This window comes from Oculina patagonica, chromosome 9, assembly GCF_052425735.1.
Source record: "Oculina patagonica isolate OP01 chromosome 9, crgOcupat, whole genome shotgun sequence".
Taxonomy (NCBI): domain Eukaryota; kingdom Metazoa; phylum Cnidaria; class Anthozoa; order Scleractinia; family Oculinidae; genus Oculina; species Oculina patagonica.
In genome coordinates, this window is record NC_135766.1 from 7,648,425 (window position 1) to 7,672,566 (window position 24,142).

The following is a 24,142-nucleotide window of genomic DNA, read 5'->3' on the forward strand; positions in this document are numbered from 1 at the left end:
AACCATGACTTTCCCAGGGAAACCCTGTATTTCCGTTGGTAAAATGGTCTTGTATAACCACAGCTATTATCTTTGTCACAGACTGGCTTGAAGAAATGGATGACGATGACCGAATGGAATTTGAAGGTAAATGATATCTCATTATTATTTGATAATTTTCTATTGTAGCCTGCAGTTCTTTTGTCGCGACTACGACCCATTGCAGCCGGTTTTAAGAGTGCCACAAGAATTAGTTAAAAATATTTTAAGTTGATCACTTACGTGGTCCTCTTCGTCAACCTCGCATAGACATTTTTAAAAATGCATTTTCAATAACAAATACGATTTCTTCACAATTATACAATCCCGGCTTTAAAGATTTATGTTTGTCGATAGTAAGTTTAACACCTGTTTATCGAGTAGCAAAGTTAACCCAATTCACAAAAAAACAGGTCAAAATAAGTGGATGCTTGGGAGAACGAACTGAAATAAACAGTCGGTGAGTACTTCCACTGCTCTTTCACTTCTGTCGCGTTGCTATAGCTCCACAGATACCAGGAAGGAAGAACTTTTGCAAATTATGTTTCTATGGAGTTTTGATATAATAAATGGTTCTTAATCAATCGCAGGCCAGTGGTATTTATTAAAAAAACCCGGATTATCTACTTACTTGTACAAAGCGGCGGAAAATACCCTTCTGGACACGTGCAATCGAAGCTTTCATCAGGCCCTTTACTGCAAGTGCCATTGTTTCGACATGGATTCGGAATGCATGGATTCGTGATGGCTGCAAGTCAATAACACACGAGAACAGTTAAAGCGATAAGTAATAATTATTGTATCTTTTCTACCCATATTTCCAAAAAATATATCTGTTAGCTCCCAATGTATTTTACAATATTTACTTAAATACACATTTATAAGGAGAACTAAATGAATACAATCTGCTTACCAGTGCATTTGAAGCCATCTCCTCTGAATCCTTCATTACAAACGCATCGTCCAGATCTACAAGCTGCATTCAAATCGCACTTTTGACACAAATTTTCTGTTTGGTGGGATAATTATCCGGCATCGAGAGAAAAAAATAATAGACGATTTTTTTAGCAAAATGTACTTTATACAAAAGTGTAAAAAACGTGCACGACAGTTATAGCTGCTGCAATGGTTCAAAGTAAGTTCACTTGCTAGATGGCTAGAGAAACCATGACTAGAGATATTTCCAGACTGCAAAACAGTGGATCGTCGCAAGCCTCACACGCCCGCCGAAGACCTCGCGCGTTCGCAAGAAATACGATGGTTTTTCAGCCTTAGATGTTTCAAGAGACGATGTCGAATAAAAAGAAAGCCTTCATGATTAGACCGAATGGTAGTGAAGGCATTCACTAATATTCTCACTTGCCACAACTCAAGTTGGGTAGCTGAAGGAAAGACACCCAGTGCTCCCTGGTTCAGTGCACCGGAACGAGGTTGCATAAGCGTAATATTGCCCATCGTGCTCCGACTATAGGCGATATGTCATCGCCTAAAAATGACATTCATTTAATGGAACATCATTACTCGCTTTTTCAAATTTCACTTTTTCAAATTATACGAGTATGAGAAGTTGGAAGATTCGATGGAAAATACTTGTCAACTTGCAATAACCCACCTTCACATTTTTGTCCTGAATATTCGGGTGGACACACACAATAATAATGCAGATAACCCATGTCCCAGTCCTTTGGAAAGCCCGTGTACTTGCTAAAAGTGTCGATACAGGTTCCGCCATGTAAGCATGGATTTGTTACACAAGGATTAGGAACTAATGAAGCAGAATATATATAGATTAAACCAAGTAAGGTACAAGGCAATAGGTAAAATTTGTAACAGGCGACATTTCTCGATGTGATCTCGCTGAACGCGAGACAGCTAGTCCACTACATTATAGGGCCGAGTATTTCACCACTGAAAGCTGCCTATTACTTAAAATTGTTGTTTACGACAACTTATAGTCGCTTTGTAAAACCGTAATAACGCAGAATGCTTAAATGAATAAAGTAAAAGGAACTGAAGTGATCCAGCAAAAGGGCCTACCAGGTGTTAGTGGCTCGTCATATCGTAAATGCAGGGTGATGCAATGGTGACATTTCTTACTTGAACTCTAAATTGCTAACATCTTATCAGCTAGTCAGCTGCTTTCAGTGTATTACTGACCTAAGAAAGCTTTTCCAAGCTGAGACAGGCTGTGACTGGTTTGTCACAAAACACGATTGTCTGGAGTGTGGCCATTTTTCGAGTAATGAGGGAGGGAGAATAACCAGATCAGAATGTCATCATTTGTCTTATCACGAATATATAATAAAACTTACTGTCACAATTCTCTCCTTTATAAAGAAATGAGCAAATGCATTGATAAGCCCAGTAATATCCTGCTTTCCTCGGAACACATTTGCCGCCATTTAGACAAGGGTTGGAGTCGCATACATGAACTGAAAAGAGAGAAAATCAAGCAGCTAAACACAACGTGTACGAATACGCGAAACTCTCAAAAAATCAACGAAATACTCAGACGCAGTAAGACAAAATACACAGATAAAAAATACTCTCAAATCCATGAAATTTTAACTTTTATAAATGTCATGTCAAATCAGGTTGCACAAAGCTGTCCTTTGCCTTTTTGTAATGCGAACGGCAAAAAATGACTTCTTTTCAGTTATGGGATCTTACCTCTACAGTATGGAGGGCTGTATCCTCGTGGACAGACACAGGGATACCGTGAGTCGTCCTCGACACACTTCCCGCCATTTTTACAGGGATTCGAGAAACATGTTCTTCTTTCTGAGTATAATACGATTGTAAAAAGAATTAACACGAAAACAAAATAGAACTTCAACCATAGACTGGGATGGCTGAATTTAACAGATTTACTACACTTATTGACAAGTTTTTTACATATTTTTTTTGTCATTGTCTCTGAGAAGCCCCCATGGGGAGGTGAAAATAAAAATTGTATTGTATTGTATAAAATGCACAGTATTTCGCTGAAAGGGAAATAACACGGTAAATATTAAGCTGCTTTCTTTTAAAAATCATCTTCTGCTATGCGATGTTAAACGTTTGGATGGGAAATTTCTCACTTTCACACACTTTTCCTTTGAATTCTTCCCTGCAAATGCATTCGTGGAAGCCATGTCTCTGCTGGCATGTACCGCCATGCTGACAGGGGTTTGGGTCACAGTAATCCAGGTCTGTAGTTAAAGACAGAAACAAGATAAGGTAAAGAAAAAACAATGAGCGCTCACGGCTCATGGACACTATAGAAACATTTAGCTTCAGGTTTTCGGCTATAAACGTCAAACCGCAAACGTCTAGGAATCACGTGATCAGGCCCCGAGATCACGTTTGAAGTTTTCAACGCACGTTTTCGACAGCAAGAGGTAGCTTTTCACGTTGGTGATTTCCCTCAAGGTTTCTTTTCTTTTATTGACGTATTGACGCTATAGATATCTGAATTAGTTATTTGTCTAGACACAGAGAACAAATTCAAGTTGAAAGAGTGCAAATTGAGCATTTGTCTTCTTTTGAAAAACAAGCACTTGTATATGTCGCAAATCCAATATGGCGGCGGAAAGCTCGCAACTAAATTCTCCGAATCTCACCGTATATTTCTCAGAAAACATCCAGAGAACAGACGAATGTTTTGAAGGCGAACCAGTCAAATTTCAAGAACGATGTGAGCGTTAAGGTAAGCTACTTTTTTCACAGATACCGTAACGAAACAGAGAAGTTTTTGAGAGAATTGTATTTATCGTGAAAGAAAAAAAAAAATTGATTTTGCCGTGAATCTCGACGACCAGTTTGTGTGCTTTTCTTCGTGCCGTCTTCAACAACCGTCGATAAAGAAAGCGGTCTTAGACCGGATCACTGGTAATTTTGAATTTTAGAATTTGCCAAGTCATCTTTCCTTTTAGTTAACTTGTTTTCTACGCTAATTGCTCGGGGTTGAAGACGTCTAGCTAAACCAGTAGAGTTCATGATACCTCAAACGCCAAACAACTAACCTTAAACTGCCGTTTGCGGTTTGCCGTTAAAGTAAAAAACCTGTAGCTAAATGTCTCATGGTGAAATGAGACCTTTAACGACTTTGAACGGCAATACTGCGTGAATGGAAGAAACCTTTTATATGATTATATGCAGGCAGTTGAATCGTATTTTTTTAACGCTATCATGCACTCTAGTTAATATTACCACTGACCCTGGCAGTCTTTGCCAATAAATCCAGGTCTACAATAACACTTGTAATGGTTCTCAGTCTCCACACATTCCCCATCATTCTTGCACGGGTTTGGTCTGCAGGCGTTCTTTTCTAAAATTAAACAGATTAGCACATAGGACAAAGAGGATCTACTGAAAACGCGGAGCTAATAAACAATTATTGGATGAGGTTTTTGTGAAATCCAGAATAATCAAGGCCGAGGTAAGTGTTATCAGCCGAAGCCTTCGGCTTCGGCTGATAACACTTACCGAGTCCTTGATTATTTCAGATATCACATAAACCGAATCTAATAATTGTTTTATTATACATTGTTTTTTTTTCTGGAAAAGGAAGTAATTTCAACCTGTTTCAAAATTAAACTTGTGCTAATTCCGGCTGGTCATCCTACTAAATCGTGGAATAGTCCCTTCCCAATTTTCGTTAGTCATTTTGTGTTTTCCGAAACTTTATTGTCAGCAATTTTTGAACTTTGGTCAAACTATTTCTCGGTTGAAGAAGTGAATCGACGTCATTCGCCGCCAGATGCCTGACACATTGCTCTTGGAAATCATGCATTGCGCGCGCAACCTACAGATAAGTGAATAATCTGCTAGCAGATTATTCACTAATCTGTAGGTTGCGCGGGGTTGCGCGGATTCCCAGAATTAGCTGTAGGCTCTTAGCCAATGAGAAGACAGCTAATGACTACAATGTATAATACTTTTTGATATTGGGCGGTTGCGATCCAATAATTGGAATTTCTTCCAAATTTGGTCGGCGCTAGCCGAATAGCTGGAAGTACAAGAATAATTGACTCAGTTATACTGGCCATAGTGTTAAAAGTGCACAAATATATAGGAGAATATAAGTGCGTCAGTTTATCAGCATACAACAGTAATATTGTGTTACTAGATGATAACGGCAATAAATAGTTCTATTCATTTGTAATGTATATTGATTTATTTATTTTACCTTCACAGTTGTAACCCATGTATCCAGTTTTGCATTGACATTGATAATTGTTTTCTATTTCCTCGCACGTGCCTCCGTGTTCACATGGGCTTGATGCACAATACAACTTGGCTGTAAACAAAAATAACAAAAAGATGCTTAATTGCGGCACCGTTTCACCAGCATTATGATTTTTAAAATCAGGCTCAAAAACAAAAGGAATTACGTTTTAACTGAACGTTTGCAAATCATTACTTTTTTCATTTGTTTCATTGGAACTTTCAGTTATGAGGTGATGCAATGTAATGTCGTGTGACTATGAAATTTATTGTACTTCTCTACTGTGGTATCGCAACAGATCAGTAATTTTGCTTTCTAGTTGCACTTATTAACATTTTTCAAAGACAAAATTTGATAGTTTTATACCATCACAAAACCTTCCATGGTAATCTCTTGAACAAAGGCAATGATAGCCAAAGCGACTGGACACTGCGATACCGCCATTTCTGCATGGATTACCTGAAACAAAAATAGCATCCAATGCAAACATCACTATTGTAGTTCATATTCATATTTTATAAATGAAAGCTACTACTCTTTTCCATTATCCACTATTAGTTTAAACTGCAAAATTGGAGTACACTGAAAATTCGAGGCTTTACTACAACCCGACTAATCACGGGACGGCTTAAAAACGCAGCCGTCCCTACCCGTGTTATGTCAAAACTTCGTTTTAAAAAGATAATTTTGGTCACGCACGCTTTCTTCTTGAAACAACAAAAATTTATTTATATTTTCAAGTTTATTGCTTTCAAAAGATTTCGCAATTTTACAGCAATTATTTACTGGGAACTTACTGACAAAAATTAAATGAATTACCCATCGAACGAATAATCACCACATTAGTATAAGGAAAAAACTAAACTAATCGACCTCTTATTTAAAGAATTAAATAGTGTTTATAAAACTGAAAAGGCTTTCTACAGACCTGGGTGGTACACATCCACGTGAGTGACCGAGTAATCCGGTGATGGTTTGTAAGGAACATAATACGGTTCAGGAACATGTTCATATTTGGGCACACGAATGGCTACCGGAACTTTTCTATAGTGATGCACCTGAATAGGATTTGGAATAATCTCCACAGGTTCAATATGAGGTCTCCAGTGAACATGTAAGGGTTGAAAAGGATACGGACGAGGAGGTCTTAACGCGTTAACGACATTTGGATCGAAAATAACCTGTCTGTAGGATGGTGCCTCCTGATCCTCCGTATTCTTGACATCGAATTCATCTGTCAATTGATGGTCGTAAAAGCTCTCTAAGTTTGATAATTCGCTATTATCCACATCCGGTGATTGTGTCTGTCGCTTCGTCGGACGACCAGTCAAACTAATAGCACTGTTTTTATGTGTCCACGATGCGGAGTTGTTTTTAAGCGAGCGATTCTCTAACACTTTGATGTTTTGCGATGTAATTGTCAATCCAGTGACCGTCACGGTGTTATAGCTGCAAGTCATAACAATCAAAACAGGCAAATATTGTAGCCACAACATCCTTAAAAGCAAATATTTTTTCACGGGAAGTTCAACATTGTGAAATTTTTGGCTTGCAAAGTGCTCGTAACTGTAAATAATATATTCACCCTTTCAATGGAAAAGAAGGTTTGTGATATGTATTATTTATTCGTGACTAGGTTCCTAAGCGTGTCTTCATATCCTTCATCTAACATTACAGGGATCGTAAAGAAAAAGCACAGGTGTCTAACTTAGCGGGTTAACTAACGAAGCAAACGCCTCAGTGCTTAATTGAACAGTTGTGTTTCCGCGCTAACAAAGTCGTCGTTGCACTGGCTTTTTTATCTCAGAATTTCTGACAATAAACTGGCAGTGTCACGATAAAAGTTAAAGTGGTCTTTATTAACTTTCCACCTGCTTTTTGCCAAAACACCAGCAAATAGAAAAAGGTCGACTGGTGGTTCATTTTTTAGCCAAATAGAAATTAAAGGTTACCTTTCTTGAGAATTGAAATAAATTTGCAAAATAACGGAGTAATTAAAGTAAATTTCCGTGCGAATAATTTTATTAAGCTAGAAAAAATAACTTTCTCCATGCCACGTTGAAGCTGGCCCGGCACTATTTATTTGTCCTTGAACTTAAAATTTATAATAAAGAAAATTCAATATTTTTCTTGCGTCCTTAAAAGGTGTCATGGATTGTTTTCCAAATACTTAGTCATAATCTAACCGGGGATTACCATTTTATCGTGAGACGTTGTCGCAGGGACTTGCTTCGGGGACCAGTCCCCTAGTGTGTACTCGTATTTTGCATCAAAATTCTAGTCGCAGGGACCACATTTTTGGTCCCTGCGACTAATCCCACGAACTAAGCTGGTTTTATTTCTGGGACTAGTCGCAAGGTCCAATAGTCCCACATATCGGTCAATTTTTTCCAGTACACACTAAGGGATAAGTCTCTGCGACAACTCCCTGCGACTAGTCCCCTAGTGTGTGCCTAGCTCAACAGGAGGCAGGGGCATAGGCAATACATGAATATTTGCATGGGTCGTGTTTAGACTCGGAGCCGGAAAAATCAAAACATTTCCATTTTCTTCCGAGTCCGCTTATGACTCCGTCGCTTATGTTTCAGTGACAACTAGATTGACCGAGCTACAAGCAGAATCGGGAGACCAAACCAATCACAATGCTAATCATCCATAAGCGGAATCGGAAACTCAGCTTACGACGACTCTGTCGGTTTGATATCAACTAGATCGTAACGGTGTGCGCTTCTGATTACGAGTCCGACGGCAACTCCGTCGCTAGAGAAAACCAGCCTTTACATAAAATCGCATTTTCTGGATACAGGAATACGCTAATTGAGGCCAATGATGATTGTGAAGGGAATGGAGGCCATATTCCATTGTTATACATTAGGATACAAACATTAAAGATCAACTGACATGTTAAATTGTTCCCTTTCAGGGCGGATTGAAGAGGACATGACTTTAGTCGATGATCCTGAGATAAGGGAAATAGCAGATAAAGGTTTGTGGCCTGGTTTTGATGCTTAAAGCAAGCTTGGAAGGCAGACGCTGTATTTTATCGGTAAAATGATGCGGGCGTTTGTTTCAAAACTCCACTGGACCCGGGTTTTTTTAGACGCTGGACCTCAAAACTATCTCGGGGTCGTTCACTGAAAACTTGACCTTGTGAAACCAGCATGTACTTGAACCCAGCGGGTTGTTTGGAGCTCGGAAAAATGGTGAAGTACAACCGTCTTATAACCGTTTTTTATTGTCAAAAACGAGTGGCACCTAATCTACACCTGCACATTCGAGTTTTCCTTGATCACTCATTTTCAACATACTTGGAAAAAAGTTCCAGTAGTAAATGAACAACACATTGAAACACAGGTGAATAAGTACATTTAATTAATGGAAAAAACCCTGTTGTTAACTTTAATGCCTATTTTTTTTTCTGATAGACTACGAGAATGTGATGGGACGTATAATCGCCGTCAATCTTGCACACTGGCGAAAGGATCAGGAAAAGAGGACAAAAGAGCTGCAGAATAAACGAGAGTATCATGCAAATGTGCAGGAAGTAATCGAAACAACTAATGAAGGTACATTTCAGACGTTATTCACTAGTTTTTGTCGTGTTTTGCTGTTGTTGTTGTTGTTGTTGTTCTCGTGAATATATTAAGATGAACCTCTTTATTTCAAGAGCTGAAAACCTTAACACAGAGGTCCTTGCTAATAGATCAGAAATAGATTTCGCCTCGCGGTGTCTGCAAATGTTAAATTTTATAAGGCATTTTGATAGTTTCAAATCTATACGTAATACTCCCGTATGTAGCCTAGACTTCACGGAGCTCTAACGTCCTTGCAAATCATTGAAAAAATTTTACATTACACATGCAGATGAAACCCTTTTTCGACTAAATTGTCGTCATCCACAATAGCTAAAAGAGCTAGTATATTGTATGTACCAGTAGTTTGCTATACTAGATCTTTTACCTTTTACATTTGAAGAACAATTTAGGAGCATAGTGTTTTTTCATTTTTTAGGCAATGGGTTCTTTTTCGATCAAGGAGACATGATAATCGATTGTGAGCTTTACGAAGAACTACACCCTGGAAAGAGTTGTAAGGGGGGTCAGTCTAGGAAGAAGAGAAATGCTATTAGGGCCCGTAAACGACTCTGGACATCAAGAAAAATCCCCTACAAAATTCCATACTATATGAGTAAGTATCCAAGCACTTCTTATTCACAAAGCTTAAGTCAAATCAGGAGCCAAATTGAAGTAAAACATACAACCCACGACCCTTATAAGTTCAAAACCCAAGTCAATGAAGCTGTCATGTCAGTGAAGCCGGAAAAACCCAAATAGCGTGCTACGCCACAGCAGCCCCGCTGATCCCCCCTCTACCCAACATACTCACCTTAAGTTTTTTGAAAAAATGTAAGGCCTAAAAAAGGAAGCAAAAGTTTTTTGCGGCCTCGTTTTTTAGCAACAAATTTTCGAGCTTTACTGACCCCACCTCCCGCTACTTAAGTACATACGGATCCACCACTGTGCTACTTGGAATTCGAAGCGAAGACCTGAAAGCTCGTGTAAGCAAAGCTACAGCAGAGTTTGGTAGTCACGGTCACTCAGGTTCATTTTGCCAGTGCCAATTGGGAAGGGAGGGGTGCCCAACAAAGTTTAAACGGAAAAGCTCCGCCCCGAGGATCAAACCCTTATCCTTTTATATACCATTTTAATAGAAAAGGTAACTCGTTTCATATTTTTATATTTTACCTCAATACCTCCCATAGAAAATGATATTCTCTTAAGATTTGTGCCGTACAGTGGACAAAGGAATTATAGTTACTTTGTCAATGATAAAGAGTATATCCCCTCCCCCACCCCGCCTTCCTAAGCGTAAAATATTTCTACTTATTCCTCTAAATCGACATAATCATTTCTGCTTCTTAGGTCACATCAAGGAAAACCTCAACAAAGCTATTAAGGTGCTCGAACAGAAAACCTGTTTAGAGTTTGTGCCATACAACGGACAAAAGAACTATATTTACTTTGCCAATGACAAAGGGTATAAAACAAAAAAAAATTATATTTTACGAAGTGTTTGCAGTTAGATATGTCAGTCTTTATTGATCAATCGACATGCCACACGAAGAAACTGAGTTTAACATCTGTTCTTTATAAGTGAAATACAAAATTAGGTTTGCACTGATTCTCCCCTCCCTCCAAGTTTTTAAACGATGAAAAGCAATAACAAGGAAAGGTAACAGAGGAAGTACTGTTGAGTCGGCTTTTATATAATTAAGAAAAAAAGGCAACTTTTTAGAATACTTTTGTTAAAAACATTCACTATTAGGTGCAATCTTTGAGTACTGTTTGGCTTTTGGGGTAATGCCAGAGGAATTGAGTTGGACACGTTATAATTTATTAACGATCTTGTGCGGTTGGTAATTTGTGTGAATTTCTTGGACAGTCTATATAACGCGGCCAATTTGTATGCTTGGACTGTATGGACCATATGTTGAAAGGGTATTCCAATTTCTTTTAAGAAAAACTGCTCGTTATTTTTCGACTAACACGACACACGCTTTGTGACCACTTTTAATCTTACCTTACAAAACACTGAATATTTTTCATTTTTTAAATTAAACATTATTCATTCCAGGTGCTCCTCTAAGGTGGGTAAAATGTACGCTTCTGCTGGTGGTCAAAAAGTTTCCCTTGGGAATGGGTGTAATTTCGTGGGCACCATTTTACACGAGCTTCTACACGCTTTAGGTAAGAGTGGAAATTAATGTCTCTAAAGGTAAACCCAGAAACCACAACTCTTGTTTATTCGCTTGATAGTTTCCTTTATAAAACTCAAGTGTGTTACATTTTAAATGAAAGCTATAGAGTAGATCTTTAATGTTTGTATATTGGTTTTTGGTTAGTCTCAAAGTGAAATAAGACCATTTTTCAATTTTGAACTCGGGCACTTACTCAAGAGTGAGAGGTTTAATGGCCACTTTTCCGCTTCTTTGGGTACATGCCCTTTTACGTATCGTAATGGTCAACAATTAATATGTGCTAAAAAAATCCTTCAAGTGCTTTATAGTTTCCTTACTTGTTGTCTTCTACTTTTATGACCGTCAAATTCCTACCTACTCCTTGTCTTATTTTGTCATCATTTGCCAGATTTATTTTTTTATTATTCCCAGGATTCTTCCATGAACAAGCTCGAGATGATAGGGACAGATTTGTAGAAGTAAAGTGGGAAAACATTCTTGATGGTGAGTTACTGGCATTGATCTGCATAATTAACTGTTGCATGCAGAGTTTGATACCGGATACCTCATAAATCGAAAACACATAAGTCATTTATGAGACTTTTCACTATTCACTGTTTACGCCATACAGATAGGATCATCTGGTCATTTGTTAACTGTTTGTTTTAGTAGTACTATTACATCATCTCTGTCAGCAAGCTATCTAACGGATACCTCATAAAGTCTTATAATCTACAAATGTATACTCTGGGCCGCGTTCTAACATTGTGTAACATAACCGGCACGCAAAGCATGCAGAAGCGATGACGTTCAAGCCCACTGGATACCGAAGCAATTCAATGCTAAAATTGTTTGAATTTTGTTGATAAAAGCATGATTTAACAGCATTGTCTCAGTATTGTCTGGCACAAAATTTCAAATAGTATACATTTTACTCGGAGATTTGCTGCTATTGAACAAGAGTTTTATATTATTGATTTAGTTTGCAAAGGAAGAAAGTAACAGCAGTTACTATTACCAAAATAGACTCGAAAAATGTTAGGCTACTACAGGATCATGCCCTTTATTAAAAACTGGCTTTTTAAGAGCAAGTGAACATCTCATGAAAAAGGCCCGTTTCATCATTGCTGGTCAGTTTCGATCCGAACAAATGGGTTAAAACTTTGGCGCGACTGAACTTCCGCCAAAGTTGGGAATTTTGTTCCGAAGTTCACAATTTGATCGGCTTTTGGCTACTTCGTAATGTAGTTCCCAATTTCCCAACGAACTTTGCAACGCGGCACGGTAAAGTTATGTGAAATTGACTGTAAATAGCAAGAAATCAAACACAATTTGCTAAGACTCAAGTTGCTTAGAACCGGCGAATTACCTTGTTGTAAAAACTTAGAAAATTTCCCTTTTTATGAGTCGTTTCCTGCTCTTTATTTTTTCGAGGCTCTTTGTTGTTTTAGCCGTTCTTTGTTTGATGTAAACCCTGGTAAGGTTCACAAGTTCTTACTATACACCGATGATCCAAAGAATGACTCTTCCTTCTAAAACTGAAACAATGTGGTGAATCTCATAAGGGAATAAGCCAATGTACCTAGTTTTCAGTGCTCTTCGGTCGAGGTTGTAATCCGGAGTTACCCCAACTCGCATGCCGGCATTAAGCGATAGTCATCGCTTAAAAAGGGAACAATCTAAAATAGTTTAGCAGGCTAACGAATGTCTGGTAGTTAAAAATCGTGGCCTTTATAAACTTGTATATTAATATTTCATTAATTGTTTACAGGATTTTCAGACCAGTTTGACAAGTATAGCTACAAAACTATTGACATGGTTGGAAAAGATTACGATTTTCGGTCCATCATGCACTATGACAGAAGAGCTTTTACCAAGAATGGACTGGACACGATCATCAGGATAGACAGACCAAACGACAACTTTGGAATGCCTGAAAAAACTTTGAGTCGTCAGGACATTGTCGAGCTGAACGCTTTGTACGACTGCCAAAGTACGTATACAGCGCTTTAAACAGAAATTGTGGTCCATCTGGAAATATTGATAAGATGAAAAGAATGATAACCTAAAACTAAATAAACCCACCAATTTTCAGCGTGTTTGAATACGGGAAAATTGTTCGTCATGACTTTTAAAATATTTAAAATTCCTTTGTGTTTAATAATCTATGATTTTTGAAGTGTTTGAATACGGGAAAAATTGTTCGACATGGCTTTTAAAATGTTTTAAATACCTCTCCTGTTTGATAATTTACGATTTTTATTTTAATATTTTTAACTGATATTCATGACCAAGAAACCGGCCCATAATATAGCTTGGAGCCTCATTAATAAGATATAATGTAGTGTTCCTAACAAGAAGCTAGAAGGAATACGTTTTGACTTCCTCAATTTATTTTGCCTTATACACTGCAGCGAAAACTAGAAACAGCTGGACCCAATGGTCAGAGTTCACTCCTTGTGACGAAGACTGCAAGAAAGAACGACAGCGATACTGCTACCATTCAGGAAACATCAAAGCCTGTGGTGGTAACGTGAATGACTATGGTATCGAGACACAAATAGTACACTGTGGCAGGCACGAGTGCCCAGGTGAAATTTTCTCTTTAAAGATAACAACAAAGAATTGCTTATTAAATTAATTATCCCTGCTGTCTACGTTTCAAACTAGTTCTGGTGTGAAAAAATTTAAATAAGAATTTTAATTTTTATTGCGACAGCCAAAGTAGATGGTAACTGGGGCCGCTGGTCAGACTGGACAGTCTGTGATGCTCAATGTGATGACGGTAAAAGAACACGATTCAGAAAGTGCGACAAACCTGAGCCAAAGCATGGTGGGAAATATTGTGCCGGAGACTCAAAGGAAGAAGGCGTCTGTACAGTGAGGAGATGTAAACTTGGTGAGAATTTATTATTACTTTACTTTAGTAATAACTGTATGTCAAGTACGACAACAACAACAACAACAGCAACAAGATAAGTCAGGTTCCTTTCAATATGAGACTTTATAAACACTTTTTTGTTTTGTTTGTTTTGTATTTACAGGTTATGAAGACACTGATTTCGATAGTAAACTGTTGGGAATGTGGACCAACGTTGGTGACATACAGTGGAGCCGGAAAAGAGACTTTACCCAGACAATGCAAACTGGACCCAGTCGAGACCACACCACCGGCAAAGGTATATATATGTCATTTGCCGGCCGGGAGGTCCGTATTTGGAAAAACTGTACCCGAGGTCTTGAGTCTTGCTTAAGACCAAGGGTACAGTTGTTCCCAATACGGACCGACCTAGGCCGGCAAATAACGTTTTTTCTGTACTGTAGTTAATATCGCAATTGCGAACGTTGAGAAACTCGAAGTCTTAAGTCTTTATTAAACAATAAATTTGCACAGACAGCTTGAATGGTGCAAATTCATTAATAATTCAAAAGAAATGGATCCAATGGAAAGGCGCTATTTAGGTCATGCGTCGTAAATCCTAATGCAAAAGGAATTCTGTAGTTTTCATACAGAATATGTCATTTTGTAATTTTGATACATAACGGGAGTGACTGATTACATCAATTTAGTGTTTTGAAGCTTGTCACAATCCGATACAGGATTTCCCGATCTCTATTGGTATTTTCAATGCATGACTGGCCTTCGGCTTGCCATAGTAAATTCAGATCAGCCGCTCATATTGTATCGATCACTTACATTTCTCCTGCAGGTTATTATCTATATATGGAATCATCTGCACCTGCCCAAGCTGGAAATCGCGCCATTCTTCGAAGCCCTTGGCTGACCGCCCCTAGAGGTGGTCAGTGCATGAAGTTTTTTTATACCATGTATGGCAAAACAATGGGTTCACTTTTTGTAACACTGCAGCAATCAGGACAAAAGGAAACGACTGTTTTTCACAAGGCGGGTGATCAAGGTGTTCACTGGATTGGAGCTCAAGCCAACTTAGACGTTCCAGAGGGAGTGAAATATCAGGTAATGCTAATGAAACCTATCGTGATTATAAACAATGCATCAGCAAACTATGAAAACTGACTGAACCAACAAGTGCTAATTTTGATACAGTAACTTTTAATCCAGACAAAACCATTTGGGAAAAACGCGGGTTATAATCTTTTCACAACTAACACCATTTAAATTTTGCCATTTCCTCTCCCCCCTTCCCATGCTGTTCCAGAAGGTGGAAGGAGGCATTAACCAGCGTACCCTTTATAGCTATAATAAGTTGTTGAAAAGTTAAACGATATCTGTTATCATCTTTTATCTTTCGTCTATTAATTTGTTTTGTTGTTTTATTGTAGATCAAAATTATTGCCCAGATAGGTCAGCCAGGATACTCTGATATTGCTATTGATGACGTTTACATAGATCCTGGACCCTGCTGTAAGTTTCAAACCATGTCTTCTTAAAAATACCTAAAAATAAACGTTTTTAGCTGCCATCGTTTATTTTTCATTTTATTGATTTACTAGCTGCTAGTTGAAAAAAGAACTAATACAACACTCCTTCTGCTAAAATGTTTAATAAAAGGTTTATAAATATAATGCCCCACGCCCCCCTTTCGGACTCAATTCTTTCAAAGATAATGTATATCAACCTGCTAAATGAACACTACAAGACCATTGAATCCCGTTTATATTACCTATAGATGATACGGTCAAATACTATTTTAATCAAATGGGGAGCTGAGTGTACGTATTATGGAGCTCGATTATTGACATAGAGATAACATCTATTCTGGCTACTCTGGGCCAGTTGAACTGCCCACTAGTGGTGTTAGTATGAGGATGGTGTTCGACGGTATTTTAAATGAGAAAGACATAAATTTGTGATCATAAAAGGCTGTTTTGTATGTGCGACTCCATTATTCTAGCGAGCCGTTTTCATTTGGTGACTTTATGAGTATGGTATATTTTACTTTTTAAACCTCATTTTTCCCAGCATGTCAGGACGACTATGTGTCGTGTTCAAAATGGAAGGCAGCAGGGGCTTGTAAGACAAATGTCAAGTTTATGAGCAAGCATTGTGCAAGAAGCTGCGACACGTGTGGTAGGATAGAGTGTTTTTTTTTTAAGTCTCTTATACATTTCGGTCGATATCGTTTCTTTTACGACAAAGGCGTTTTCCCGTTTCCTTGCAATTTAATTTTAGTGTTAGAGTGATTACTTGTGTTAGGTCATTGTGGATGTCTTAACTCTAACAAGATGACTGATAATAATTTTTTGAATTGCACATTGTGTTCAATTAATATTAGTCGGTGCTTCTTCGACAACAGTTACTATTCTCGCCCTTCAAGACTAAATAGCTTCCTTACACGACCTTAAATTTGTCAATGAGTATTTTTGCACAGATTTAAACCATTTTGACTGGATTTACTACGGCATTACGTCGGAGAGAATGCATCTTGAAAAAACAGCACTTTTTCACGTGTGTCGTTTGCAATCTGTCAAAATCTTTGTCAGTTAAGCCATCTTTGTTTGTTCTTGGGTTTTTATTAATCCATTGGTCTTTTTTCTACGTTTAAAAAAATATGATTTAAAATGCGGTGAAATACCTTAACTACTCACCCACCGGTTAGCGGTAATATCGTTTTGAATATTTCCTTAACGATAAATTTTAGTTTTTTGCCGTTTTTGTTTGATTTTCCTACAGAATGCAAAGATGACAATGACAACTGTCCGGCTTGGGCTGCTCAGCCAAACGGCTGCTTAAAGAATCCTGTCTTCATGCGTGCGTCCTGCCAGAAAAGCTGCAAAGTTTGCCGTAAGTACTCACTTTAGTTAATTAAAGCAATATTATCTTACCGGGCCGAATGAGGCGGGGAGGATCGGGATCACAAGCTTCGTTTTTTAAAGTTATAATGATTTATGATGTTATTAATGAGTCGGTGGATAAGGCATGGTTTAATTCAACTTTGTCAATGTGCAGAGTCAATAACGGCGGAAACAAATTCATATTATCCACATTACACACTACCAACTAAACCCACTTAAAATATTGTTAACACAATGTGCATGTGCGAACGGGCTACCCTTGTTATACTTGACATGACATTGTAAGTTCCTAAGAACTGGTAAACATTTAGGGCCGAATCGCACCAGCGGACAAGTTTTAAATGTCATAACATTTTTTACAAAAACAAAATTGTCGCGACAAGTCAGAGACATTTTGAAGAAAACAAAAGGTGTAATTATTAGTACAATAGCTCTGCACGTGCTTCTGCCATCCTTGTACATTTCTCAGCACGGCCGTCTTGGGCAAACATCAAATATGCAGTACAACGCGGTAAAAAATCTAAAACAATTGGCATTTAAAGTACGCGTTCTCATGCAGTAGAATAATGAGTCGTCTCAAGATAACTTTTTCTTTTCTCATTCTTACATTTGGCCGAAACACTTCACTTATAAATATGCTTTGCCTCTCGCGAAAAGATTTTGCGGCTGGATTACGATAGTGAGAGCCACATCACGGTGCATACTATCCTAACAACTTTTGAGTGCGTGTTGTTTTTCGGTGCAATTTGGGCCAAACACAATAGCCAATCAACAACGTATTGTTATCTGGCATTACGAGGGGCATGGGAATGCGACTTGTCATAAAAAGTCCTGCCTTGAGGCAGGACTTCGGCCCCTTTGATGATTTGTCCGTTTTGACAAAATTTGCCCTTGTCCAACAAGTCGTTCGCACTTGTTTTTGCAATTGTTTGACAACATCTATCGCGCGTGCAACGCGGACCAATCATAAGACAACTGCTTCTTTGTTTTCCTGAAATGTTGGACAAGTTCTAGGTCTCAAAAAACGCACTCGCACTTGTTTTCTGTGACAAGTGACACGTTAATGATGAAATCTATCAATTGTTACAAAGTTTTTCCGCTAGTGCGATTCGGCCCTTACAAACTAATTACAAAGTTCAGTAAGTCAGGTCAACTAACTGTATTATGTTTGTTTAGATGCACCGACGGGTGCAATACTCCCCCTGGTAGGGCAGGCAGGTAAGCGAGTTTTGTTTGCTGCAATTATTGCACACTCTCTTATCATTCTTGAACACTGAATTTTTCGAAACTGTCTGGAAAAAGTACATTTACCAATAAGACAGTTTAAACATTTAAAAAGACACTAATGAGAATCTGGAGTAAAGTACGTCATCAAATTGATGGTTGTTTTGGTTTTGCAATGTATATATATCCCTTAGAAGCCAACATCACAAGATACAGTTTGTGTGACGCATACCAGGAAAAAAGGGACAGCTGTGGATAAAAATTGACGAAGTCAACGACCAAAACCAGCCACTGAATCATAAATGTTTTAGATTTCAAATTTCTAATTTCAATCTGCATTTACGTCAACATCCTCACTGACCTCCTCCTCAAATGAGTCAAGTTTCACTGAACTGACCAATGAACCTTAATCTCAACAGTCTTACCAACTACTGACACCCGTGATTATTATACATTAGAATTACTTTAAAACATGTAAGCATTCAGTCAATATACAGTACAGTAGCATGTGAGCTTGACATATCTGCAGCAGTTATTGGGTTATCATGTCGAGTTCAAAGTCCGCCTAGTTTCCAAGCTCCTCGTCCGTGTAGTGCTGTCAACCTTTTGAAAATATGGATGAGCGATTCGCCTCCGTTTCCGAAGAGGAAAATAAAGTTTCGATCGAGAATAAATATTCTAAAAACACCAAGAGAACAACAAAAACAAGTGTAAAAATCCTGAATGATTATTTGAGGGAGAAGAACCTGGAGGAACCACAAGATAAAACCGCTTTGGTCAATGTTCTGACGAAGTTTTACGCCGGCGCTAGAAAGAGTGATGGCAAATTGTTTGAAAACGTATAATAAAACAATTATTGAAATCGGTTTTCGCATGATATCGTGAATTATCAAAACCTCGTGTCTGTGTTATCTGCCTCAGTCTTCGGCTTCGGCAGATAACACAGACCTCGGTTTTGATAATTCACGATATCATGCTCAACCTCATTCAATAATTACTTAATATCTGACGTTTTTGTCGTTTAAGGTATTTCAGGAGCACCACCTATGTGTAAGGATAGCGACGAAAGGCAGTGTCCCATTTGGAAGACAATGGGCGAGTGTTCGAAGAATCCATCCTTTATGTCCCAGAAATGTGCTCTGAGCTGCGGATCTTGTGGTAATTAACCCACTATAACATGCAGATATATAGAGGATAATACATGGTGGCGCGGAGTGTTCGAGTGTTCAAGTCGATATCCCATGAGTGAGGGCAGCGATTAAACACGAGAAGATAAATTTCATATCTCCAAGCAACCATGATTTTTTCTGTTTATTATAGAAACCTACTAATATCGAAGCCTTTGACAATATTCCGAAGATTTTCCAAAGTTTTTCGAAGATTTTCAAAATGTTGTCGGAGGGTCGTACGAGTGTTTCCGAACATTTTCCACTTTTCCGGACATTTCTGAAGATTTCCGAGGACTATCCGAAGATACTTCGACTTAATGTCGATAAACTTTGGCTCATTGATTTCAGGAGCGTCATTACGTTCATGGTCTGTCCATTTAGAATTAAAACATGGCAAACTCTGCAAGCTGATTGGTCAAAAATGATATCACACATTTTTATCGATTTGCTACCACTTGCTAAAACACTGCAGTTTATATAATATGTATTATATGGCAAGTAATTCTTCAGCTCTCTGATTGCAATTGGTTGTTACTTCATCGGGATTTTTAAGTGGGGGGGCGTTGTCATGGTTATGGCCTATACTAATTCAACTCTGCACGGTAATATGAGATAAAGGAGTAGGCTAAGCTTAAAATTCATTAACTAAGAACAGAGTTAAAATACTTCGGAAATATTTGTAGATTTTCGAAAGCCCTCGGACAAGTTCGGAAATTGATTTAAGCATTCAAACGAAGCTAAAATAGTCTCAGTGAATTGTAGTAAATCGTTGGCTGATGTTTACAAAAAATGTTTAATTCATTTTGAAAATTCTCCCAAGAAATGGACACCTTCCCTCTTCCATTGGATACTTTCGCTTGACAGAAAGCGCTCCTCAGAGTTGCCCTTGCGCTCGGTTAAAATGCATGTGCTTTTATAATTTTTAAAACCACATATATATTAATACTGCATCTTTTTATTTTCCAGTCTGTAAAGACAATTGGTCAAAATGTCCAGAATGGGCGTCCAAAGAAGAGTGTATCAACAACAAAGACTGGATGTTAAAAAACTGTCACAACAGCTGCCATGTCTGTGGTAAGTTAATTGTATTTGTTGTAGATACATTCCAAAGATGACTTGCATCCAGTGTCTGCCGTCTGGATCTCGATTATTTGAATAATTTGCAGCGGATTTCAGACATTTCAGATTTCACTTTTGGGGTCTTTTTTAAAATGCTTGCTCGTTACGGGAACTCGACAGCAAAAAAAGCTCAATCAATAAAAATAAATTATGAGAAGACTCCTTGGGAACTTGCCGAGGGTCATTTTGCCTTGTGGAGCCTACGTACAGGCTTGATGTGAGAATAATCAAGAAGTTGACCTGCGTACCTTTTAGCAAAGCACAGGAAGGACAAAACCAAACTACTGAAACATACGAGAACTACTGCCAGCATTTTAGCGGCGCAAGAACCCCGCTTGTGTTGCTGATCCAATTTCAAATTATTTTGGTTGCTATTCCACCTATTTGTTTGTATATTTTAGTGTTTGTTTTTTTTTGTTTAATGAGAATTGACAAAATATGGTGCCGTTTGCTATTTTTTTTAAAAAAATAATATATTACAAGAAAGGAGAGCTACTACCCCATAAAAAAGGAGGCAGACCAAGACCTACATTGTAAAAATATGGGGTCGTTCAGTCTGCAGACCGCCATATCTTTTCCTTCCTAGTCCGTAAATTTCTATTATTTATTCCTTAAGACCGAGACCGACATATATTTCTCGTAATCCGCCAAAACAAATTCCACCAGACCGACGCTCAAAATCGTCTGCCAGAGTATAAAAGACCCTCATTGTATAGGTAACAAAATACTACCATGCCCAGGGAACAGAACTGCCCTTGCTCCAAAAGACAATTCAAAAAACCTTTAGAGGATTTTGCACCTTGCTGTGTGTAACATATCTTATTTGGTTTGTTTAAAGCTTGTGGAGACAACCATGTTAAGTGTGGACTGTGGGCAAAACTTGGAGAATGCGACAAGAACCTGGATTTCATGCTGGTGCACTGCAAAAAGAGTTGTAATAAATGTTAGATACACCACGTATGTCTTACATGAAGCTTGACCTGCCGCAATGGTCCAGTCCTTCAGCTCGATGTTTTTTCTCTAGAGGGTTATAATATTTTGTTTTACAGTTTCCATAAAAGTATTCATTGTAGAGTTAATAGGTTACTCAAGTTAACCACAGAAACGAATATATAGCTTTTACTTGAAAGGTTACGATGAATTTCTGTTTCCTGTGATAATGGGGGCCAGTTATTAAAAGTTATAAATAACAGGTCGAAAGAGCGTATTACTAGTTTTGCAAATGGGAGGCATATAAAGATGGATAAATATCACATCCTAGCTAGTATACAGTCTCAATGAATTAAGGAGATACAGACCTGAGGTAATAAAGACGTAATTCACAAAAGTGTTGTTTCGATTAAAATAATTCCCAAAGGGTTTCCCTGTGTTTATTACGCCTGATTTCGCGCAAAATGAGCGCGCAAAAGGAACACGATGGCCCTTTTTTTTCAGCATAGCTCAACAGAGAGATAAATGATATTTATGGCGACCAATCTTCTGTCCCTCTCGGTAGCTCGGCAGCCGCCTTCCTGTAATTCCTTTTTTTTTTTTTTTTTTTTTTTTTTTTTTGCCAGAGTGGCTTTTAATGAGTTTAACTTTCAGGAAGTTGGCAAAGAATTTTCCACCTACCCATCTACTGCTCCAGTATTGCTACACATATCGTTCTCGTTGAATACATTACACGGATTAACCCCAAGCTAGCCCCAGCCCCCCCCCCCCAAAAAAAAAAAAAAAAAGAAAAAAATTGAGCAACTCAGATTTGTTGGGCAGCAAGAGAAATTTGGTCAAAGCCAGTTTTTAAAGAAGTTTTTGTGGGTTTTTTTTTCGAACAGGTAAATATTATCTATTTTAAGCTGAAGTCGGCATGGTAAAGCCAGAAAATTCACACGAGACAGTGGTTGCCTAGCATGTACAGATGATTTTCTGGTTATTAGTGAAGGGGATCATATATGTACATATTTGTAATTTTTTTTATTGTTGGGCACTGTACTGCAAATATCTGTCACAGTTAAAAACCTGATAAAGAAATCTTCTCCGCGTTGCTAAATTTTACAAAATCGACGGCGAGATTCTGGAAGCCTAGCAGAAAATGTCAATGTACGCGAGTTTTCGTTGGATTAGGCTTCATGACTGTTCCAGAAATGCTGGAGACAATGCACGAGAAGGATCTATTTGATATGTTTCCAGAGTTTCCAATGTTGTACATATCCTTGCTTCGTGTTCTGCAAAATTATTCATATCAGACTAGTGGGTTTCGCAGATTGAAAATTTAATATCTCCGAAGCACCTGATGGGGCAACAACGTGTCAGTAAATTATTTATGGGTTAGAGACTGTTGTGAGTGTTTTGTTGACAAATACACGCACGCGCTGGCCGCACAATGAACGAGAAATTTTCAATACTGCACGAGGCGTAGCCGAGTGCAGTATTGAAAATTTCGAGTTCATCGTGATCGATTTTAACCAATGGCGCGCGTGGATTTTGGACAGCGAACGAAGATTGTATATTAATACGTGTTATCGCACTTATTGGCATTGGAAGGGCATATTCCAACTCTGTAGTCAACAATGGCATGGATCTAATCGTTGATATCTTTGGCCGTCAAAATGACAGAGACAGCTTTTTCTTTTAACGCGTTTTATGTGCTTTAATGAAAGATACTAATTAAGAATTTTTCACTTCCTTATATAGGCCTATGTTAGTGCGCCGTATGACCCTCGTTTCTTTTAGACTGTTTCCCTAAAAATTTGGGCAACTCGCGAGAATTTTTTGGGTAAATGTCTCACCGTTGTTGATGTTTACCCGAGATTGTTTTACATGTTATTCAAGACTCAGAATATAGAATCTGTGAGATAGATATACCACGACCCCTACCACAGGCTCCGACTCTACAGCTTTTCACGCAGTTCTTGAGCATCTAGCTTGGATCAAAAGAGCACTGCCCCTCCTTTGCTTTGAGTGGACATAGGTGCGAAAAATCAACGCACTCTACACCTAAAAAGTGTAAATTTGTTTTCCCATATTTATTTCAATATTAATCATGTTCTTAAGGACGTTAAATAAGGAAAATAAAAAGAAACTCTGCGGAGGAACTCATTGTTGCTTTCCACGCCTTCCGTGGACGCATCGTGTAAATAATAATATAATAACAACCTGTAGGAGGCCTCCTTTTAACAGAATTGTAATAAAATGGTCAACTGTTACTGTTACTGATCATTCTGATGGCATAAACACCCAAATGATGTGTTATGTGGTACTTACTGTGTGCACTGATCTGGAATGAAATTTTTTTGTTTTTTTTTTTTTTTATTTCAAGGCTTGGCTACTAAGCCATGACAACTTTGTCATTCTGGCACCTTGGCGTCATTTGCGGAATGAAAGTTTTGCTCATTCGAAAGAAATCACTCCAAGTCCTTGACAGTCAAAACATTGGGAATTTAAAGATTGACTACCAAGGCTGCTGCACCGAGAATATGTTCAGGAGGTGGTTCTCAAGGCATTAGAATTGTCGTAAACACTCTGGTTTTGGAGATTGCACGCGGCCATGAGAACTCAGTCAGATCGACTGACATTATTGAGTTCTCTTCTGAGCAGAGCTACTCATTTTAAGAGGATTCGCACAATTGCTCACAAGTCACCAACGATTAAACAAAGATACCAGATAACTACTTTTCCGTAGCGTTTGTTTTGTTCCGCTTTATTGCTTAAACTTAAGTGTAAATTCTGATTTACAATCGAATTAAACTGGTTTGCACGTATGCAATTGAAAGCGAGCACTTGTGTTTGCTGTTTTCTTGTTTTGGTTCTTTATTTTGTAGTTCTTGATATTCATCTCTGAAAAATTACACTAAAACAATTATTCGCCTCAGGCTCAGTGAATCACGGCGAATATTTCCCTCGACTTCGTCT

The 24,142-nt window shown here is 38.2% G+C and overlaps 2 protein-coding genes across 2 annotated transcripts in view; one reads left to right on the top strand and one right to left on the bottom strand.

Annotated features, from left to right (window-relative positions):
- Window positions 1–6,783, bottom strand: part of LOC144665581 (uncharacterized) — a 21,774-nt gene extending 14,991 nt beyond the window's left edge. Inside the window, exons 1-10 of the mRNA XM_078526837.1 lie at window positions 6,156–6,783; window positions 5,594–5,686; window positions 5,189–5,299; window positions 4,217–4,327; window positions 3,099–3,209; window positions 2,689–2,799; window positions 2,331–2,450; window positions 1,631–1,783; window positions 932–1,027; window positions 650–766 (exon numbers count right to left, since the gene is read on the bottom strand). Coding sequence (XP_078382963.1) covers window positions 650–766; window positions 932–1,027; window positions 1,631–1,783; window positions 2,331–2,450; window positions 2,689–2,799; window positions 3,099–3,209; window positions 4,217–4,327; window positions 5,189–5,299; window positions 5,594–5,686; window positions 6,156–6,723 — 1,591 coding nt within the window. The 5' untranslated portion in view covers window positions 6,724–6,783. The remainder of the gene's footprint in view (window positions 1–649; window positions 767–931; window positions 1,028–1,630; window positions 1,784–2,330; window positions 2,451–2,688; window positions 2,800–3,098; window positions 3,210–4,216; window positions 4,328–5,188; window positions 5,300–5,593; window positions 5,687–6,155) is intronic.
- Window positions 1–21,578, top strand: part of LOC144665582 (uncharacterized) — a 25,991-nt gene extending 4,413 nt beyond the window's left edge. The window contains exons 3-21 of the mRNA XM_078526838.1: window positions 82–126; window positions 8,151–8,213; window positions 8,653–8,793; window positions 9,239–9,415; window positions 10,150–10,264; window positions 10,862–10,974; window positions 11,397–11,468; window positions 12,736–12,957; window positions 13,379–13,555; window positions 13,684–13,863; window positions 14,009–14,143; window positions 14,675–14,940; window positions 15,267–15,348; window positions 15,907–16,014; window positions 16,618–16,728; window positions 17,916–17,957; window positions 18,990–19,121; window positions 20,099–20,206; window positions 21,090–21,578. Of these exons, the coding sequence (XP_078382964.1) occupies window positions 82–126; window positions 8,151–8,213; window positions 8,653–8,793; window positions 9,239–9,415; window positions 10,150–10,264; window positions 10,862–10,974; window positions 11,397–11,468; window positions 12,736–12,957; window positions 13,379–13,555; window positions 13,684–13,863; window positions 14,009–14,143; window positions 14,675–14,940; window positions 15,267–15,348; window positions 15,907–16,014; window positions 16,618–16,728; window positions 17,916–17,957; window positions 18,990–19,121; window positions 20,099–20,206; window positions 21,090–21,199 (2,399 nt within the window). The 3' untranslated portion in view covers window positions 21,200–21,578. The remainder of the gene's footprint in view (window positions 1–81; window positions 127–8,150; window positions 8,214–8,652; window positions 8,794–9,238; window positions 9,416–10,149; window positions 10,265–10,861; window positions 10,975–11,396; window positions 11,469–12,735; window positions 12,958–13,378; window positions 13,556–13,683; window positions 13,864–14,008; window positions 14,144–14,674; window positions 14,941–15,266; window positions 15,349–15,906; window positions 16,015–16,617; window positions 16,729–17,915; window positions 17,958–18,989; window positions 19,122–20,098; window positions 20,207–21,089) is intronic.
- Window positions 21,579–24,142: the final 2,564 nt, after the last annotated feature.